At 42.3% G+C, this 21,789-nt stretch overlaps 1 protein-coding gene across 1 annotated transcript in view; it reads left to right on the forward strand.

Annotated features, from left to right (window-relative positions):
- The window catches only part of CEP120 (centrosomal protein 120), a 213,701-nt gene that overhangs the window by 60,613 nt on the left and 131,299 nt on the right, over positions 1-21,789 (forward strand). The window contains exons 6-8 of the mRNA XM_069226908.1: positions 971-1,168; positions 5,794-6,018; positions 9,315-9,525. Coding sequence (XP_069083009.1) covers positions 971-1,168; positions 5,794-6,018; positions 9,315-9,525 — 634 coding nt within the window. The remainder of the gene's footprint in view (positions 1-970; positions 1,169-5,793; positions 6,019-9,314; positions 9,526-21,789) is intronic.

Consider the following 21,789-nt stretch of genomic DNA (forward strand, 5'->3'; position numbering starts at 1 on the left):
GGAGCACAGCCTCTGTTGCACTTTTTTGAATAAGGTGACCTGTAAGCATTTTGCCTCCAATGGTTGTGTATGATTTTACAAATGTGAAGTTTTTCTTGCAGTCAGTGTTTGGTAAAATATGTTTGCTTATTACAAGACAAAAAATATACTTATTGATCAGTTGATTGTGTCTTTGATCTCTTTCTATGATGTATGAAAAGTGTAATTCACAGGAGGTAACTTTATTACGTTATGTTAGTTTTAAATTGAAGGCGGTTTTTTAAGCTGCTCCTCCACCTGCATGTTCAAGTGGTCAGCTCGCTACTCTTCAAGAATGAAGACCTACCTTTTATACTCTTTGCTGCTTGCCTCCAGTAATTACCAAGCGTAATAACTTTTTTACAAGTTTTGCATCTTCTGGAAGATACAGAGGGACCATGTGTTAAGTATAAAATGATCATGCCTGTTCTGGCTTTTAAGGCAGTGTTTCTTTGTTTTAGGGCTTGTTTTAGATCTTGTAGGCCAATCTTAATAAAGAAAGCAAAATTATAAGTCCTAATATGCTATATCATGTTCCCTTCCAAGTTAGGATGTCTAAAGTTGTCCGATAAGACAAGCCCAATTGGCAGATATAAGATGTATTTCATCACCCAGGCTACCGGTAAAATTAACGTCTGAAATTATTACTACTGCTGAGAAATGAAAGTATTTCACAAATAGTGCACGAAAATAGAGCATGTATGGTTTGGTGGGGAGTAGAATCTGTAGGATTGTTCAGTCTATAGTTTGTACTACTTTGAAACCATGCAGTCTTTCTGTCTAATTACAGTAAAAAAAAGAGGAAGCAATCTGCTAAAGACACAAAAAAATTAGTCCTTGTGGTTTCATACTTACGACAATGTGTACAATCTTTGTCATGTAAGATTTTAAATGTCTTGTGAGGAAATGTTCATCATTTAAGTAATTCAAACTTTGTTTTTCATACCTGTAGTTGATTTCTGCTGCAATGAAACTCCCAGAGAGACAGCCAGAGTTTTTCTTCTATTACTCTTTACTGGGAAATGATGTCACAAATGAACCCTTCACTGATTTGATGAACCCTAATTTTGAGCCTGAAAGAGCATCAGTGAGAATACGTAGCAGCAGTGAAATGCTTCAACTGTACCTGAGCTTTCATCCAAAACTACAGGTATGGATTTTTATCAACAGTGTTGTAAAATGTCCCTCCTCCTTCACCCTTTGGTGGACTCTTCCAAGATGGTGGAAGTGGAAGAACCCATGTTGGGGAGGGGGCGTGGAGGTTTGAGCTGTTAAATGTTACTGGTTGGTGTTTACCACTGGTGTCCTGAGGCCATCAGTCCTGTTGTGGTTTAAATGACCAGTGCGCTGCTTGATAGATATTGGAAACAAAAACTAACACCTTCTGAGACTGAGCTACAGGCGAAATGTTTAATAGTATTCCTGGCTGTTATTATCCAATGGGATTGCAGTGGTGTGTGCATGCAGGATGACATGAGAATTGCCTGTCTCCTGGACAGGGTCTGTTTTCTGAGACAACCTCGACGCAGATGTTCCATCAGCTCCCCTTGAATGCTTCCCCAGCGTTCAGGGTAGTCCAGCTCCTTGTCAGCCACAGGTCACAGCTGCAAGCATTCCAGAAATGCGGGCCTGTTTTAGCTCGAAATAGACCAACCACTATAAGAGACTTAGGCCCAGATGTACGAAAAAAAACAAATTGCGAGTTGCAATTTGCGAGTCCTTCCGACTCGCAAATTGCAACTCGCAATTTGGTATGCAGTACGGTGTCTCAGACACCGACTGCAACTCGCAATGGGGTCGCAATGACCCACCTCATGAATATTCATGAGGTGGGTCGCAAATTGCGGCCCCATTGCGAGTATAGGCACTCGCTAACATGGAGGCCTGCTGTACTCAGCAGGCCTCCATGTTAGCGACCTGCTTTTAAATAAAGCAGTTTTTTTTTTTTTTTGAAATGTAGCCCGTTTTCCCTAAGGGAAAACGAGCTGCATTTCAAAAAATCCGAAACCTTTTGTTTCGGTTTTTTCAGGGCAGGGAGTGGTCCCTTGGACCACTCCCTGCCCTGAAAAAATGTTTTGGGGTCCATTTACAAAGGGGAAGGGGTCCCATGGGGACCCCTTCCCGTTTGCGAATGGGTTACCATCCACTTCAAGTGGATGGTAACTGCAACTCCATTTGCGACCGCATACGCGGTCACAAATGGAATTGCATGCCATTGCGAATCGCAAATAGGAAGGGAACACCCCTTCCTATTTGCGATTCGGAAATGCATTTTGCGAGTCGGATCCGACTCGCAAAATGCATTTCAACATAGCAAAGTGGCTTTTGCGAGTCGCAAACGGCGTTTTTCGCCGTTTGCGACTCGCAAAACCCTTGCTACATCTGGCCCTTAGCTCCTAGCATCTACTGTCATCTTATAGGCAGTATTTAAAGACAATATACCAGTTACTGGTACAAGAGAACTAGTGTTTTTCCCACTTTACAGGCATAAGTGAAAGCCTGGCTCTGCTTTAAATTTCAAATTCTTCTACCAGTCGAAGAGAATGCATCTTCTTGCTTTGCCTCTTGTTACAGGAAACTTCAGGAGGAGGGAGTCAAGGTCTGATCAAGTGTGGTATGGCTTTGTTTCAGAAAGTGCTGAAGAGAAGACAAGCACTCATGCACTCACCCACATGTATGAATCTCTTAATGAAGGTGCCATGCGCACAGGAATGTTCAAGCTGTTAGGTCCGTCATAGTCAAAAGCCAGCCTTTAGGGTAGCCTCCATCTTGTGCAAACGGGCATGGAGTGTTCTAAATAAACAGCACCTTGTATGTTTGGGAACGAAATGTAGCATGCCCTTCATACTTAAGGAGTGTTTTGGTTAGGTAAATGAGTAAAAAATGTTTTTAAATATGATCCTCTATATCGTATGCATTTTTTTATTTTTATATATTCATATTTACTTGTTTGATATTTCAAAAATATGCATACATTAAATAGATTTGTTTTTTCTGATAAAACTTATTTCTGCCTCACAGACCTCATCCTTCATTCATTCCTCTACAGCGAATTATGCTTACAGCACTCACGTGTTAGTTGACAAAAGTATAGGCCTGGGATCCCATTTATGGAGGACTGGATGGATCATGGGTAGGCCAGTTGGTGAAAGACCTGTGCCACTTGAGGGTTGCTTTGGCTGACCAACTATCAGCAGAGCCTCACATCACTCTACTTACAAATAATAAATTGAAAACGCACAGTACTTCTAATGAAATTACATCTTGTCAAGTTAATTAGGAAAAACAGGACACACTAGAAAAAACAAAAACACAAATGTAGAGTTCAGCACAGCTTTTCCAAGCTGTGCGGAGGACTATAGTTGGAATACAATGCACTTTATGAAAGGCATAAATGGATCAGTGTTGACGGAATGTAAGTGCTCTTCCTCCAGGTTGCTTAAATCATGTATTGGGTGTAGTGACCCAAGATAATTTGTTGAAGAGATACAACTACAACAAAATACTTGAACCTAAAGCTATGAGGCCTCAAAATTGCACTTCAAACCCACATAACATGTAAGTTGAAGAATGCATTCTCGGGATAGTTTCACACAATAGCCCCTCACACTATAGAATAGATTATGGTTGGACCTGGCACTTTTGTAGGGTTATCCCCAATCTTTTTGACTTCCTTCTACTGTTTTTCTGTCCCTCTTTGTGTTGGCTTTAGTACTCTGGAAACTTCATAACTGCTAAAGTGCATGTGCGCTCTCCTTTTAAACTTGGTTTGATTGGCTTACACCTGTTTGGCACATTTAATTTACCTGTAGGTCCCTTGCACAGTGGAATCCCATATATCCAGGGCCTGTAAATTACTACAAGTGGACCTGCAGCGCAGCTTGCGCCACCCACATAGGTAGTCTTTTCAAACCTGTTTCAGGCCTGCCACTGCCTGCATGCGCAGTTTGCCACCACACTGACTTAGCAAGTCAAGCTCCTTGCCAGGGACTAAACTTCCTTTTTACTACACCTAAGACACCTTTAAGGTAGGTCTTAGATAGCCATATGGGCAGTGCTGTGTATGTAAAAGGTAGGACATATATTTTGTATGTGCTATATGTCCTAGTAGTGGCAAACAGCCTATTTTATTTTTCACTGCTGTGAGTGCCTCTCCTTTTATAGGGTTGTATTGGCAATTCTCTTATATATGTCTAAGTGGTAACTTCTGATCTGTGAGGAGTAGCGTGGGTATGTTTAGAATAGTAATGAGAAATCCTGCTTATTGGTGTAGGTGGATTTTTCATTACTGTTGTAGAAATGGGCCTTTTAGAAAGTGGGCATTTCACAGTGCTTATGATTCTTGTGCTTTGCAGCCTGACTCCAATCCACGGCTAGGGTAGAGTGACAGCTGGGCTTTGTGGATATTTTACCAGACAGCCATCACACAGGGAGGGTGGAGGTGTAACAGGATTACACCTGCATACTGAATGGTTTTCCTGGTCTGGGAGCGACAGAGGCAGGTGCACTTAAATTTGTGTAGGCTGTGCCCTACCCTCACACAAAGGGCTCATTTACCCCCTACTGATGTCTGGAGCCAGATCTGGAATTGAAGGTCCTTTAGATGTTCCCCCTAGATCAAAGGCATTTTGAGTATAAGTACTAGGGCTGTGGCCCCATGTTTTTTGGCACTGTGTGGACTTGTAACTAGCAACTGCTGGCTCTATATGCTGAAACAAAGGACTGCTGTGCTGCCAGAGAAGATCCCCACTTGGACTATTTGTGCTCTGTTGTGCGGACCTGCTTGCCTGTGTGGCAGCTAGAGACTCTGCTACTTTGCTGAATCCAGTGGGCTAATCTGCTGCCTGACTGTGCGTCCTGTTCCCCCTGTGTGTCCTGCTCCCCCAGTGTTTTCAAGGTATTGTGGGGCAAGCTGGAATCAACATCGTCCCGCGTGTATACTGTGGACCGCTGAGCCACCGGTGCCCAGTATTGTGGAGAGTTGGGCTTGCTTAGCAGCGGTACTGTGTGATCACAGGCAGCTGCCTTTCACTCCTTGAAGGCGGGGGGGGACGTAGCAAAGTCTACCCATGGTTACCTGAGGTGGTTGGGTATGCCCCTGTGTTTGCACCTAGCTTTGGGTGTGTGTCCCTCATTGTGGGAAGTTAGCTCTCTGGAGAGTACCTTGGAACGTCACAGGCAGTATTTTGAAAACAGGGTACTACAGACATTATCGGACAATGTGTAGTAGGAGTGCAGGTGATCCTGTAAGCTAAATTGGGCAACTAAGGTACTGCATAACACCTAATAGGAAGCACCGGAGCAATGTGCCCTATAACTTTGAGGTGAGATTATCGGTATTAAGAGGTATATATTATGAGGGATTGGATGGGTTAGACAATTGCCTAATTGGCAAAGGAATAACTATTTTATGATGTTTTGGTCTATGGTTTATGTATAAAACATTTTATATTTTTGTATATCACTGTGTGGCATCTCTTTTTGTGGTGTATCTATTGTGTCACTGGAATGTGTGGGTTGTGCAAATGCTTTACCTATTGCCTCTAGGATAAGCCTGACTGCTCTGGCCAAGCTACCAAGGGGGTAAGCAGGGGTTACGTTAGGAGTGTAACTCCTTTACCCAGACTAGAGTGGTGGGTTCTGCCTGGCTTTATACCTTGGCCAAATTAGAAAGCCCATTGCTAACAATTATCCACCAACTTGTACCTTTATTTCTGATTTTCTAATTGATTTTCGTGCATTTTCCCATGTTTTATTTGACTTTGTTTGGATCAGGTCCATCTTTGTTGCGGAGAACAGTCACTCGGAAGCACAGAAATACCATTGACTGGATTATTGAAGAAAGGAAGCAATGAAATAGAGCAACATCCTGTAGTGGTAGAAGGGGCTTTCATCCTCATCCCTCCAAACCGGTCCAAACAGAAGTTACCCCCAGTGCCTCTTGAAACTGCCCCCACTGTAGGAGTATCAGTAATCCTACAAAAGGACATTCCTCCCCAGGTATTGTTGGTTATTTGGTTTATTTGCATGAGAAGCTGCCTTCCAGCTTAATCACAGGCCATGTTCTACAATTTGACCAAAATATATATTTAAACATATTGTTTGTTTTAAGATTTATTCTGTGCATGTCATTTATATCCTGCCATGAAAGATTACTTCAGGACCTTCACATGATATTCTGAGTCGCTGGTTGCCAAGGCACCATGATAATTGAAATTGGTTAAACTCTTTGGAAGGTAGTTGCAGCAAAGGAGTATACATTTGTCCTCCTTGGCTCCTCTGTGCTGCAGCTCACAATGGTTTTTGCTTTAGTGTGAATGCTAGTACAACCATTGTTTTATCATACTTTGGTTTGTGTGGATGGAGCACGTCAAAAATAATACTTTTGCAGACAGCTTTTTAAAATAGCTGTCACAGTTCACAAATAATGTTGTAATTGTCATTTTATATTTTGAGACATGCCCTGTGGGTATTCGGCAATGGAAATATATCTACTTGCTGTTGCTGTATATATTTTAGCTCATTGCAAGTTTTTTAAGCATGAGTCTGGCCCAGTGGTAAAAAACAAAGAATACAGATAGGAAGTTAAGTAATACTCTGGGGAAATATGGGAGTAGTTATTTGTTCAGGTATTAGGTAGAAATTGAGGTACATTGCAGGGCTAATGCTTGGGAAGGGACGTTATAAAGTTGAATTCTTTAAACTGGTCAGAAGAAATTCTGTTTTTGAGAATTAAGTTTTAGGTCCTGAGATGCATCTAAAACTCAGTGCAACTCTCCAGTTGCTGTGTTTCACAAAGCATGTCTTACCGTTAACTGAAAAAAATAAATAGAATTTGAATGTTAGAGTGATAAAAAATTGAAAAGTAAAATATTTGACTGCAAAAAAGTAAAAGAAGAAACATTGTCAAAAAGTGGTGACAAAAATCCATGGGCTATATTTAGGTTGATGGATGCAGTTAGGGAGCGGTTTAGGGGTTGATGGTTAAATTAGGGGTTTTCTTACGATTAGAGTAGTACTGGTGTAAGGGAAGGTATGTTTGTTAGGATTTCAGTGAGTGCTAGTGTTTGGTTTAACGTTGGGCAAGTATATGGGTTAAAGTTGGGTAGGATTTAAGGGTTGGGTAGTGGTTAGTTAAGAAAAGTGATGAGGATATGTTACGGAGAATGGGGTGGTTTAGAGGAATTCACCCCTCCTGTAAAATGAAAGGAGGAACTCGATGTGAGTCTTAGGGTTGTAGGTGAACATCTTAACTCTTTATAACTTTGTATTGTTTCAAATCTACTTTTAATATTTTTAGGTCTGGCCTAAAGGCAGTCTTAGTCTAAATTCTCCAAATTACACATAGTCTTTCAATCAACCCTGTCTTGAAATCCTTCTTTTCAGATGTCACTCCAATTATTCTCCTTCCCACCATAGCTTAAAATATAGTTCATTCGGTCAGACAAATTCAGCCATTGGGTACCTTCACTTTAAGTGACTGCATTTTGCCCTAAGCGCATGTATATATCCACCTACAAAATTGATCCCCTTCACCCCTCTACCCCTAAATTAGTAAACATTTTACGACACTTGTATTTACCAAAATATAATGACCTTTGCTTTTATTTTTAAATCTGCCCTCTGACTATCTTGCCACACTACTGATTTTTGTTTCTTCAAATGCACTCATAATATACATACAGAAAGAGCCTTTTAGTCAGATGGCTTCATTGATTGGTCTGGTAAATGTCATGCACAGTTTGCTTCTGTGCACCACTGCATACAGAACGAAGAAATGGAACTACCCTCTTTACCCATTGATTTCTTCACTTTGAGTGACCACACAAAGCCTGTGCACGATTTGTTCAGCTACACCACAAAGTAGCTCCATTCTGTTCAGTAACTGACAAAACAGCCTAAGGTGTGATTTTTACATTTTACTTATGTTATATATTGCACTAAATACTGAGTATTTATTTTGCCTACACTTTGGGTTCCTGGTTAGACAGTGATTTATTTTGTGTCCCCTTTATTGAATTATAAAGTGTTTAAGAAACATTGTAGCTTCCTGTCATTTCATTGCTTGGTTAGGTTGCAATTTATTCTCCTTCAACACTACTAATAATAATAAAATCTATGGCATTACTGAAGGGCTTGTTATTTAAAAATATTGCTACTAAAACAACCACATCATTAAATGCTTTTTTATATTTTAAATACAGACACATGGCAGTTACTAGGTGGCCATGTGTTTCTTTTCTTCCTTTTACTTTTATAGCGTTTGCAGGCAATAAAATATAAACTAACCTTTGAATAGCCTACCAACACCAGACCTATTGACTTTACCATTTTTGTTTTACAAAGGATCAGGTTTACAACGTAAACTGCATTTCAGTGATATTGTGTTGTTCAAATCTGATGGGTCCCTAATAACTTAAAGTTTTAAGTAGTTTTCTTGAAATTAAAACATAATGTCCAGTTAGTAAGAGAATAATAATGTTTTGATAATGCTTTAAACTGTAAATACCCTAGACCATCTATAGATCCCAAAGTATACAAAAAGTGAGGGAATGCTTGAATTAATCTCTGCCACTTGTAATTACTTGGGCTGCATCCCAGTCCAGAAACCATGCCACCTCGGTTTGGTCCCAGCTATTTGCAAATCAGTCTTGACCCTGCTACAGTTGGAACAGTTCAGTCTGAACTGACAAGCCAGGTCCTCCATGAACCAGGACACAATCAACCCAGGACAGTTTTTGCCCTTGTCTTGTGCTCATCAACTGAGTATAGCTTTGTTCCAGTAACACAGTGTGCACAGGGCCCACGTCAGGGCATACTCTTCCCACTTAGGGTGACATACTAAGGTATACAAAAAGTGATTGATGTAATGCTTGCATTGATATCAGCCAGTGGTAATTATTTGGAGCCAGATCCCAATCCATTGTTATTTTGCACACTATGCCACCTGAGTTTGGATCCAGCTACATGCAAATCAGTCTTGATCCTGCTCCAGTGACATTGACGGTGGTGAATCTGGAGACAGGTAATCATCAGGAGAACAAAAAATAAGTAATTCTATTTTTTCACTTCAAAAGTATCAAGCTAGGTGAACATGGGAATTGACTGGGTACAAAGCATTAATTCTCTGTGTATGTTCTTCCATTAAGACATTTGACGCTAATGTGTTTTAGTCATTGCTGTACCAAGTGCAGGAGCCCAAATTGTTTTGTCTTGAGATTCCCTTGAGATTTAAACTCACTAAGAATGAAACCAATGTTTGTTTTACAACAAAATAATTGCCCTTTCCTGTGCAGTCCGTGAATGCTCTGCTGACTGAAAATCAATCTCCAGTACAGAAGCAGGTCACATCACCCACACCAAAAAAGCAACCAAGTCCTATTCAGCAGTCTCAGAGATTGTCTACGCCACCTCCTTTCAGTCATTCCCCTCCTACTAAAGATGATGCAACTGGAAGTGAAGCCGAAAGTCTTCAGGATGACAGAAGCACTGGAGCTAAGCACCAGGGTAAGGATTCTAATTAGCGTGCATTTGTAAACTTCCTCTGTTCTTTTCATTGGCTACATACAAAAGCATATACCTTTGACATTGGGCAGATCACAACTGCAAGTCAAACTTAGGGGTGGGTTTTTAAGGCAGTAAAGTGTTGCATGTGTTTTGTAATCTTGTTGGCCAGTAGCCATTATAACATCATGAAGACACATTATCATATGTTCACTACAGTTCTTTGTGTTGGTTCAAAGTAGACAAGTGATCTGGCTCACACAAGTAGGTCAGGGCTCTTGAAAATAAAATTTTAACAACTTAGTAGCATGAACAGACAGGGCACTTACAAAAATCACAAGCCCAGTGCTGCGTCAACAGCGCTGCAAACTATCTCCCAATACCACTCATGTCTGCCCTCAAATTTGCTGTTTCAAATAGAGAATCCTGGAAATATTTCACTGCAAATATTGACTGAATATTAAAGACAGGTTTAGGTTTTTAAAATAGTTTTGCAGATAATTAAACTTGTTTCTGAATGGCATTCTGTACAAACATCATCAAACTATATTAATCTAAAACAATTTAGCAATGCAATGTCTCTCTACATTCTTGTTAGTTTGTTCCTTAAGTAGCAGTTTTTCAATGTTCCCATCATATGTCTTGCACTACACAATCACTTCTAGTGTGTAAGTCTAAAGCTTTTTTTAAAGGCTGTATATCTTTATTATTCCCTTTATTGTATTTTTCTCTACCTTCCCTTCCTTTTCTCTTCTTCCCTTTCCTTTCCCCTTTTCCATAAAACACAAACTACAAATTGCAATATTACTAAGGTTCTTTCCCATATAGTTTTTCTTTATTGGTCTATAGCTTTATAATGCATTATCTTGCTGTTTAATAATGCTTCAACTGTATTTCATAATATTGTATCAATTTGTCTATATCACTCTTTCCTTGAAATACTAGACCTGTTTTATTAAGGTGTACCATTTGTTGAAATTATGGGAAGTATGCCAATAACAGTGGTCGTACTCTATTGTATGGGGGGTGTATGTATTAGTATATCCAACAATATAACTCTCCTAAGCCCCTCATTACTCCTTCCTAACCATCCCATTGAGGAGTAAGTGTGCCCCGTTTTCCAGGCACTCCAGTGGACTCTTCCATGATTTTTAAATATATTCTTTATTGGTTTTCACAAAAAGCTAACATAGTAGAATCGTCCACAGGCTTGCCTACTCCGATTTAATGGAAGGAATGTTGACAGTCAACAAAAGTAAAGAGCATTTCCCAACATCCTCCCTCCCCCCCCTTTGGTCTCATTATCCTTATTAATGAGGTAACAATCATTCTCCAGTGTTTTGACTTTCCTCCAAAATACTGAGTCAAAGCCCTGGTTCCACAACTCAGGGGGCACACTGCCTCAGAAACCCCGTTGCAACATTAAGGCTTCCACCACCTTTATCCAGTACGGTACTAGGGACAGGCAGTTCCACACCACAAGAATAAAGTCTGCTGCAGGGATTCCTCATCTACTGCACCCATTTGGTCTGTGTTCGTATATGTAATGTAGCATTTTTGGTGAGAGCAAGGTTTGGTGGATAAAATTGTATTGGATTAATTTAAACCGGGCATTTGAAATGACCAATTGTACCCCTGCATGAATTTTCTTCCAATGTTGGCCCGATAGGGGTTCACCCAGAACTCTCCTCCATTTGGCACACGCCTTTGGTGTCAGCTTCGGTCTATCTTCACAAAGTGCCCGGTACACTTGGGGTATCAGCCTGCATCCACCCCCAAGAGACAGAAGTGCTGTCAATGTATCGGAAGGCTCTGGTTCGTCCGTAACACAAGGCCACATTTCTCGGCCTGTTGCGGATAACTTAATGTACTGTAAATATTGTCCCATATCTAAGCATAAGGAGTCAAAAGCATCCTCTCGGGTTATGAATCACCCCGGAACCCCAAGGTATAGATCACCAAGCACATCAAATCCGTCCTCCCTCCATTTGTTTGTACCAACGTCACATCAGCAATCTGTGCGACTGCTTGTAAGTCCCAGATTGACATGTCTTGGGCATATGGTGCACGCTGTCATACCCTCTTGACCGCCTCTTCCGAAATCCTGGTACATCTACCCCACTGCGTATGGTGTATCCGGTGACACAACCCCTCCCCCCAATATAAGTATAGTGGGTAAGGGCTGGTTTCCCATGGGAGCCTTTCAACAGCTGTTTCTCCCAGTTATTATTGAGATCCATCCAGTGGCTGGCATGTTGCAGATGTGCCACTATATAGAAGAGCTCTGTATCGAAAATCTCAATGCCTCCCCTTTCCCAAATTTGTCGGAGCGCAGGCAAGTTAATTTTCTACAAAAAGTGAGGTCTCAACCATGTGTATCCTCCCCATTATCCTTGTATAGTTTTCTGAGTTGAGCCTGAAAAAATGCTGTTAATAGAGGCCTGGGAATAGCCTAAGTATCCATTTGGATGCTGCAGAATCAGTATTGGATGTCAGCCTTCCTGTTGTTTCAGTAAACGGTCTAATATCGCTCCCGTTCTGCCCCCCTTGGCATGCAGTCTCTGGCAGTAGGCCGTTTATGTACGTTTTTCCAGCCTGCACCAATCCTGTATCAGTCATCTAGTAGTTCTTTACTCGTTTGCCCCCATTCCAAGACTTTAGACGGCTAGTTGTGAGTTGTTGCTCAAGCATACTTGGATGTCTTTCCTGATGGCCCAGGTCCGCTCCAGTTGTGTCTTAATGCCATATGTCATCTTGAGGCAAATGCCTCTGACAACCACCTACATTGCTTCCCATTCAAGGGTTCTGTTCCATGCACTCCCCCAGTTTTCTGTGAAACAGTGTGATAACTCCTTTCCCACCACCATTGTGAAGGGGTGGGGTCAGTAAGGTTCTCCAACCTCAGGCACCAGAGCGGAATCACAGGCCAGTCATATGCCCTACGTAAGCTCAGCAGAACCGTATAGTAGTCAGATAGATAGTAGGCCAAATAGGAGATGTCATTTGCATCCTGTGCTACAGTGGGTGTTAGTAAACAATAATCTAGCCTACTATAGGTGCCAGTTGTGGTCATGTAACATGAGTATAGTCTGGTATTTGGGTGTCTGTCCCTCCAAACATCGGTGAGTTGCAGACCCTGCATCATATCAAGGAGTGCCTGTGTCATATTGGGCTTTGTGTGTGTGTGTGTCCACGGTGGGGGCTGGTGCAGTGATCCATCTAAAACACAGTTACCTTCTCCGCCGTGAGAGTATCTACTGCTAAGTAGGGTGTCGCTACCATCATGACTTCCCGATAATATGTACCGCTGTCAACATTAGGGGACACTCAACAATGTTTCAGATAAGCATAAACTCGACAACAGTTCTTCAGGCTACCCAGTCCTCTTACATTCCACATCATAGTCTTAAACCCATCAACCGTCCTCTCCAGATAACATTGAGTTAAGCCGCTCCCCATCCCACCAAGGCCAACCTTTTCTAGAACACCAGACATTCATAATACAAAACACTGGACCTGTTTAGGAGGAGAGCAAAGCTCTAAAACTTCAAAACCCAGTACATTGTCCCAAATCCCCCCCCCCCCATCCCCCACCCCTTGGGCAGTAGTGCAAACTTGCCCAGGCCAAAACTAGGCAGAACATCAACTGGCACCTCCAGCCCCATCCCCATAGACGCATGCAGCCTTAAAACAGGTTCGAAGCCCAATTACTTAAGGCTGTGCTAGAGGTCGAAACACTGCGGGCAATGCACAGATATCCTCAAGCAGCATCCGGGCATTCAGACCCCTTTGTTTCGCTGTCTTCTCTGTCGGCCCCAAAAGATTATTTTTTAAAACAGTTGTGTGCAAGCATTTCCCAACTCTTGTAATAGTATTAAATATGAACTTAAGGAGCATTAGTACATATAAAGTCTCTAATAGGATATACAGATAGTTCATCTCAGCCTCCCCCTCCCCCTTAGTCTGCACGAATCACTATTTCTGGAGAGATCCCAGAGGGTCTTATGTCTTCTTTATCTCACAAGTTCTTCATTCTCACCTGCACAATACTTATAAATTCACGTTTGTTCATTATGTGGGGTCCATGGTAGTACTGTCACTTCCTGAGTCTGGATCACTTCTACGACATTGGAAACTATCACATGAGCTCAACTGGTCCCCTTCCACCCCAAGAGGGGCATCAGAACAGACCACAATTCTATCATTGGCTGCTGAGAGGTTGTGTTCATGTTCAAATTGTGCTTCCATTGTTTTTTTTTTTTTTTTTGGAGTGTTGTTGCGTCCTCTCCATCGTGTTGTGTAGAACATCGGCCCTGAACACTAGGGAGAGAGTCCAACCATTCACTTGCCTGTTTGGACGTGAAGAACAAGAAGGTCTTCCCCTCGCAAACCACCCTCAGTTTCGCAGGAAAAATCTAACTGCCTCACAGGTTGAGGGCTCTGTCGCTTCTTCACCTCTAGAAAGTATTTCTTCTGCTCTTGGTCCTTGTGGATGTAATCGGGCGGAATATGGACATTGCATGACCTTCTAATTCAGGGGGGGCATTGTTCCTGTGCTGGAATTTTGCTTCCTAAAATTGATGAGGCGGAAGATGATAGCAGGTGGTGGCATGCCCGTGTAGGTAGGGGTATACCAATGCCCGATGTGCTTGTTCAATCATAAAAAATGTGGAAAGTCGCTGGGGAAGGAGGGAGCCAGACCTCCAGGAATAGTTCTGCCAATTGTTTTCCACTCTCTCTGGAAATCACACAAAATGAAGGTCATTTCGTCAGGATCGCCCCTCCACATCTTCGATGTACTCCTCCAGGTGCATGGCAAGCCGCTCCAGATAGGAAACAGTTTCTTCCAGCCCCTTCCCATCTGTCTACAAGGGATGTATGTTGGAACGACGCCTGCCGGAACAACGAATGCCTGAACAACGAGGTCGGAACAACGACCTCGTTGTTACCACTAATGCCTTTACCACGAATGCCTTTACCACGAATGCCTTTACCACGAATGCCTTTACCACGAATGCCTTTACCACGAATGCCTTTACCACGAATGCCTTAACAACGAATGCCTTAACAACGATTTTTCGTTGTAAAGGCATTCCTGGTAAAGGCATTAGTGATAGGCATCCATTGTTCCTGCATGCGTCCCCCCTGCCCCCACCCCTAAAAATTACCACGACCCCACCCCCCAAAACCACACCAACCCTCCACCCTTGCCCCTAAAACTACCCCTCCCCCCTCATAAAACTGACCCCCACCCTATCCCCAAAACCTAAAACAACCCCAACCCCATCCCTGAAACCTAAAGTACCCCCACCCCTAAAACTACTCTGAGCTCCCACCCTGCCCCTAAACCTAAACCCCCCAACCCCCACCCCGCCTCTAAAATTACCCGACCCCCCCAACCCACCCCTAAAACCCCAAACCCCCACCCCATCCCTGAAACCCAAAGTACCCCCACCCCTAAAACTACTCCAAGCCTCCCACCCTGCACCTAAACCCCCCCAACCCACCCCTAAAACCCCAACCCCCCACCCCCGCCCCTAAACCAGAAAATACCCCTCCCCCCTCCCCCCAGCCCTAAACCTAAAACCCCGACCCCACCCCGCCCCTAAACCAGAAAATACCCCGACCCCCACCCCCGGCCCTAAACCTAAAACCCGACCACCCCGCTTCGTCGCATCGTCTCCTCAGCTGACTCCCTTGTTTGTGCCTTAACCATGCATGTGCGTTGTTCAGCACATGCGTGGTTAAGGCACAAAACCACAAAGTCGTGGTTAACTAAATCATTGTTCCTCTTTCGTTAACCAGGACTTCGTTGTTCGGGAGTCGGCCTTAAGGCTGTTTCCCGTCTACAAGGCCCTCACATTATTCTCCATGACTGTAACGTGATCTGTTACTTTTCAAAGACCCACGCATGGAAGATTTACAATTAGGGCCACAGAATCAATTTTCTTATCTAACTCTGCGCGGGTTCTATCAATAGCTGCTGTTACATCTAACAGCGCCCTCAACAGGCCATTGGCAGGTGAATCACCCAACTGCACAGCCTGAAAGTAATTGAGAATCCTATTGGATTGTCCAGAACTGGCAGTCTTGTCCTTCACCATGATGCAAAAAGTGGCCCCCTCTTGTCACCACTCCAGGTCTGGCATCTGCGACTCCTAAAATGCAGACTTGTATTCCAAGGTCTGCAACACTGGCCTACGTTTCGCTCCTCCAGTCACAGCATACCAGGGGCTATCCACCAACTCTCTCCAATCGCCACAAGGTTAATTTTCCTGTACGATCACCAAAAGGACTTTTCAGTCCTATCTCTGTCTGGCCTCTCTGTTTGTTGATAGCTAGGTCAGTTAGGTGTTGATGGAGTCTTTACAGGGCATGTCTGGGCTACAACAGTCTCTTCCCCCTGCAGTGCAAAGTGTCTTCCCCCAGCATATACAGTAGGAAGCTGAGGCCAAACAGTGTCCTCTTAAAAAGGCTTAAAAGACATGGGCTAAATTTGCCCACCTTGCAGTTCTACAAGTTTGTAGCTCTGTCCAAAGGCCTTAGGAGTGGGCCCAACACTGAGAGGTTAATATGTACCACCCCCGATCCTCAAGGTGCAGGCATACATCCAATTTGTGGTGCATGATCCCTCATGACCCTATATGGGTTCCAGATCAGATCTTCACTCGTTTTCGATGCGGGCTGGCCAGCTCTCCCAACGGCTCTAAACAAACTTTATACCCTGCTCATCTCACTGCAGGGTTGCACTGTCACAGCCGCTGCTTGTAGCCCCCCCTCTCTGTATTCAGAGTATGCAGGTTGCAGCCGCCATTCGCAGCCCGGGTAGGACATACCCACAGCTGTAAACAATCTTCACATCCCTTCTGACTCATTGCAGGGTTACGCTGCTGTCGCTGTTTTCCGTCCCCCTTTTGATTCAGAGTAGGCAGGCCGCACTCACTGTTCGTGGAACGGGTAGGCTATCTGCATCGCAGCGCGTCCGCCCTCTATGGCACATCTTCCTTGTAGCCCTCAGGTTTTACCCAGTGGCGGCGACACAGACCTTCCACCCACCGAGGGCCATATCTTCACTCCGCCGTTGCTGTCGTAGGGATTGAGCTACCGCACTAACCCCGATCACAAAGGTCTCATGGGGGTGCGAAATGGCACGGTAGACTGCTCCTTACCTCCAGGTCAGGGCCATTCAGGCTCCCTGAACTCTGACACAAAGGTTCCCCACTTCACTCCAGGGCCTCAAGGGATCACACACATGCTGACAGTGTTTCCCCAGGAAGGAACAGTGTTTCTGGGGCAGAGATGGCCATGGATTCTGGTTAGAAATGCAGGAAATTTAAATGGGCCAGGGGAGTGTGGCGAGGTGCGACTAGTCGGCCATCTTGGTTGGCCCCGACTCCTGTAAGTCTAAAGGATGATGTTGACATTCAGAAACATACAGCGTAAGAACAACTTTGTACTAAAGAAGCTACTCTTTCAATGCGTGGTGCAACTTTCCATGTAGTGATTTTATATTCAATTGTCCAGAACTAATAAGACTTTGCAGAGGGTAAGGTAGGTGCTATGAGCCAATATGTGGTACAGCAGAAGTGGGTGGTGTGTTTTGATCATCATATGTTTGGAAAGGGTCTACATTTGAGAACATTCAGATCTAAAATTTTTGGCTGCAGGATCAACACCTGCATGAAGCAGCTTTTGTTGGACCACAGAGGTGATACTATGGAAGTAATATCTTGATAAGGCATGCCAGAATCTTAGATTAGTTTGAAGGGTTGTAAGTAGTAGCACTTGAATCAGTAAAGTGACCAGGACTAAAGTGGGCAAACAAATTGTGATAACTGCTTCAGTAAAATGACATAAAGGCATATCAGTTTTCATAAATGTGATGAAGGCATTATTGATGTAGGTAGGAAAACACTTTACTTCAGTAAAGAATTCCATTTCTAATTTTCTGTGTTTTTGAGGAGGTAAACAAAACAGGTTTTACCAGACTCCTCCATAATACCGAATCTGCAAGGTTATCTTTTGCAATTGACATGCTTGACTACCAAAAAGCATTGCGATGCCAAATTAACTTGTGCTATACAAGTGCCACTTAACATTAGCAACAGTACCTAGTGCATTAGTAGATTTGTTCTTTATTCAAAAAACGTTTAATGCACTTACTGAAAATTGTATCAAAATTGTGTCAGCCTAGAAACTTAAGCTTTTCTTAAAACAAGACAATACAATTAAGCTAGGGTATACCCCATATTTGTTCCAAATGTCTGCATGTTACAAGAAAACAGAGTAAGATTGAATAGATAGTGTGAATGCCTGCACCTCAACTGTATTGCAGCCATGTCTTAATCATACAGCAACACACTTGTATAGTACTCTCACCTCTTCTTATGAGATCACCTAATATCTATATTTTTCTCCCAAATCTATGTTACCAAGAGCCTATAGTAGTGTTTGACACCGCAATACCATGGCCTAGTGGTTGGTCTTTATTAATTTAGGGAAAACAACTAGTTATTATGTCCAAAAAACAATTAATGTGTGACAGTAAAACACAATTGTAAGTTAAATACCACTTCTCAACTTAAATTAGAAATTTTGTGTGATTCTGGGTTAGTTATGTAGTGAGGCAACGTCTTATTTTGCCTCCATTCACATACAAGTGATTCTAAGCAGGGCTCGAAAAATCATGAAAATGTTATTAGACCTGCAGGTCGAGTAACTTAAATAATCTATTCGACCTAACTGTAATGTACTTGACCCGTAAATGGTCTCAAATTGTGTGATCCTAGGCAAAAAGTTTACAGAATCGCCTTTTTCTTAATTCTCACATATGATTGTACCTTCAAATATGTGAGCTCAGCATTTCTGCAGTACAAAAAAAAAAAACTTTTGTTTGATTAAGAAGACTAAAGATTGCTGCATGCATCACAAGAATCTAGCCCACACCCCCATAACCTGGGACTTGTTTTAGTTTACCATAACATTGCCATCAGGACAGGAGTGTTTCTCAGTTTTTAATAAATATATTACTAAACCATGATGTGGTAACATATTGTCATCTACACACAGTAACGTACACACAGTAACTTTCCAAGAAATGTCCAAAAACCTCTCCACTAACTTGTAGCTTTACTGATAAAACTATATAGTGTATTAACAATCCGTGAACATTGGGTTTCCGAAAACATATCTTTTGCACATCAACATGTAAAGTATTCTGATTTGTTTTCATCCTATTAAAATATTTTTTCATCACACAGAAATATGAAAAAGGGCTTTCACAACTACTGAAATATATTTTGAAATGCTTTTTCAGTTGACTTAGTCATTTAAATGTTGTGTGTTAGGAAAAACCTGACACCCTATATCCTTTTATTTTACATTCTAAGCAGCTTGTCACACAGTTCACCTTACAAAGTCCTGTAACTCCGCAGTCAGAAGGAAAATTAATTGTAAGAAAAACTGATTTTTGACCTCTGTCTGTGGACACAGAGCAAATGTGACATAAGAACAAGATTTAAAGGCATCTTTTATTGCCCCCTCCCCCCTCCACCTTTCAACTGAACAGAACACCTGTTCAGTATCAGCTCGCCCGAAGGGGCCAGTAGGTATTAAAAATAGCTGGACCTGATCAAATAAGACTCGCCAATTCAAGTGTGCCCAAATGGATTTTTCGAGCCCTGCAAGTACACAATGAAATGAGGTGGTTAAATGAATATTTCAATTTCTGTTTATCCACAGTTTTCCCAGTAAAAATGCAATTTTATATTAAAAACATATATTAATCTACATTACACTGAGTCTTTTTGTCCTTGTTTACTTGTTTCCATGTGTCCTGCCCCTTCACCTTGTATGTTCATTCATCAGGCTTAGCAACTTCTTGTAGCATTCAAGAAGAGAGATACTGTTACTGTATAAGGGAAGGCGGGAGAAAGTTACTAACTAAAGAAGGAAATAAGGATTATGTACTGCAGGGTATCTTATGTAACCTAAACAGTACCACAACATCCTTTTTAATCCTCCTTTATTTCATAATAGCATGAGTATGTAACCAGTAACCTCGTATAAGTTGCGATAATGTATTACAGCAAAACATTATCATGCATCAGTTTTGCTGCAACACCTATGATTTTTCATAGAGAAGATCAAACATCGGAATTTTGTACACTAGGATAATAAAGCATGACCCACTGTGGCTGCGGTTAGCTAGGTAATTTGCAAACAATAACATTCAATCAATGTTTAAGGCAGTCCCCAGGTGGCTACCTATGCAAATACAATAACGGAACCCCAGCTGCTGAAGCTCTGGTTGTATCTAGTTCTCTGTGTGCATATTCCCTGGTGTCCTAAAAAAAAGTATTCCCCAGCAGGCACCGAAAGCTCTTCTAGGTGCATTAAGAATCAAGACTCCATAGGAAACTTAAGGACTAAAGAATACATTATTTTCCAAGCCTTCCCAGGGCGAACAAAAGGTTTTGATGGCTGCCCATCCGTAATGTTGCAACGGCCATTCCCATGTGAAACCATTAAACAGAAATTCTAAAAACCGCAATGGCAGATGTGAATACAAATTTATACCGCTAAAGAAACAATAGATTTGAAAATAATTTTTAAGCATAAGTGTGCCTCCATTCCTCTTTGCCACCACATCCTTCTCAGAAATTCCCAGATTCTGTGCTTCTAACATCTCAGCATCCAGGCTGCTAAACTCATGATTCAAAGGGAAAGAGAAGTTTGACCCTTAGAAATTAATGGGTATGGAACCAGAGACAAATTTGAGACGAAACCAATTCCGTTGTGGGCAATGAAGTAGTACTATCAACTGTAGTGGCCCTTCTTCAAAAGCACCTGCGGATCACTAGAGACAGGGAAAAAATGCATATAGGAGCCCCTTGGGTCATGGTGTTGCCAGAGAATCCACACTCTTGCTAGCAAATCCTAGAACCTCGAGAACCTCTCCGTTGGCACACAAATCCAGAACAGACAGCCAAGTCTCTTGGATACATTCCTGAAGACCCTGTGACTGATGCGCAGAGAGTCTGGTGAGGGGAAGACTCTGCTTAGAAAGTCCCCCACTTTAATTCTCTTCAAAGCTTAGATGCACTGCTTTGATTGAGGGAGCTGTTCTTTCTGCCTATAGCATGATTTAATGTGTCAAAGACTTTAGAATCTTCACCCTGCTATCTTATTGACAATTGAGGTATGCCTTGGAAACTATTGTCTGTGATCAAAACTAGAACACCCTTCATAATTGAAGAAACACCTTTAAACCTCTCCTTCCTTCCACTTGGAGAATTGCAGTTTTTCCTTCATCATCCATTGATCCTGAGCTTCCTAACCCCATGCATGTGGAACCCCTAACTTTGAGAGCTAGCATATTCTGTGATCTTACTCTGGGCTGGAGCATCCAACTGAACCCCCTTTTTGAGATCAGCTGCTCAAAGCCATCACTGTAGAGACTCTCAGATTAGACAGAAATTCTGTTTAAAATGTGTGTTTGTCTTTGTCATACACCGGGAGTCAATAGATTGTTCTGTAGAGGTTTCATATAAAACCTTGCCCAGGGTACCAGATAAACGCTCAAGAAAATGCGTCCCTGCACCTTTAACCACTGTTTCAGTGGAGCTTTTCCATCTTTAGTAGCTGTAAAAGCCTTGCATATATGACAATTACACCGGGCTCTGGAAATAGCAGTCTTACCAAGACGGAGTGGAATTCTGCATCTATGAATTGCATTGACTGGGAAGGGTTTAAAACAGACTTGCAACTGTTTATTAATTATCAATGTAACAGTAGAACAGAGCAAACCTGTTGTACATGGATCAGCACTAGATGGCTTGATGAAGCATGTCTTAACTAGAGAACCGACTACGGATGCAACAATTTCCCTTCCTCATGTTGTACTCCTTCTAAAGGGATCAAATCCTTCTTAAATGCCCTGGGAGTCGTTTTGAACAAAAGGGGAGTACTCGGAATTTAAAATGCCTGCCACACAGCAAATCAGAGAGATTTTTGGTGGTCTTTCCTAATTGGAGCATGCAGTTAGGCATCTTGTAAGTCCTGGGATTCAAAGAAGTACTGAGAATGAATCAAAGAAATTGCTTTTTGCAATGACTCCTTGTTGAATGCCGGATTTGGAATCCATTGATTGAGATGCTTGAGATCCAGATCCAATCTGGTTTCTCCTTTCCTTTTTGACACCACAAGGATGGTTGAATTAAAATAAAAAAAAATAAAAAAAAGAGATGAAGTGATTAATTGCTGTCT

This window comes from Pleurodeles waltl, chromosome 1_1 (genome assembly GCF_031143425.1).
Source record: "Pleurodeles waltl isolate 20211129_DDA chromosome 1_1, aPleWal1.hap1.20221129, whole genome shotgun sequence".
Classification (NCBI taxonomy): Eukaryota; Metazoa; Chordata; class Amphibia; order Caudata; family Salamandridae; genus Pleurodeles; species Pleurodeles waltl.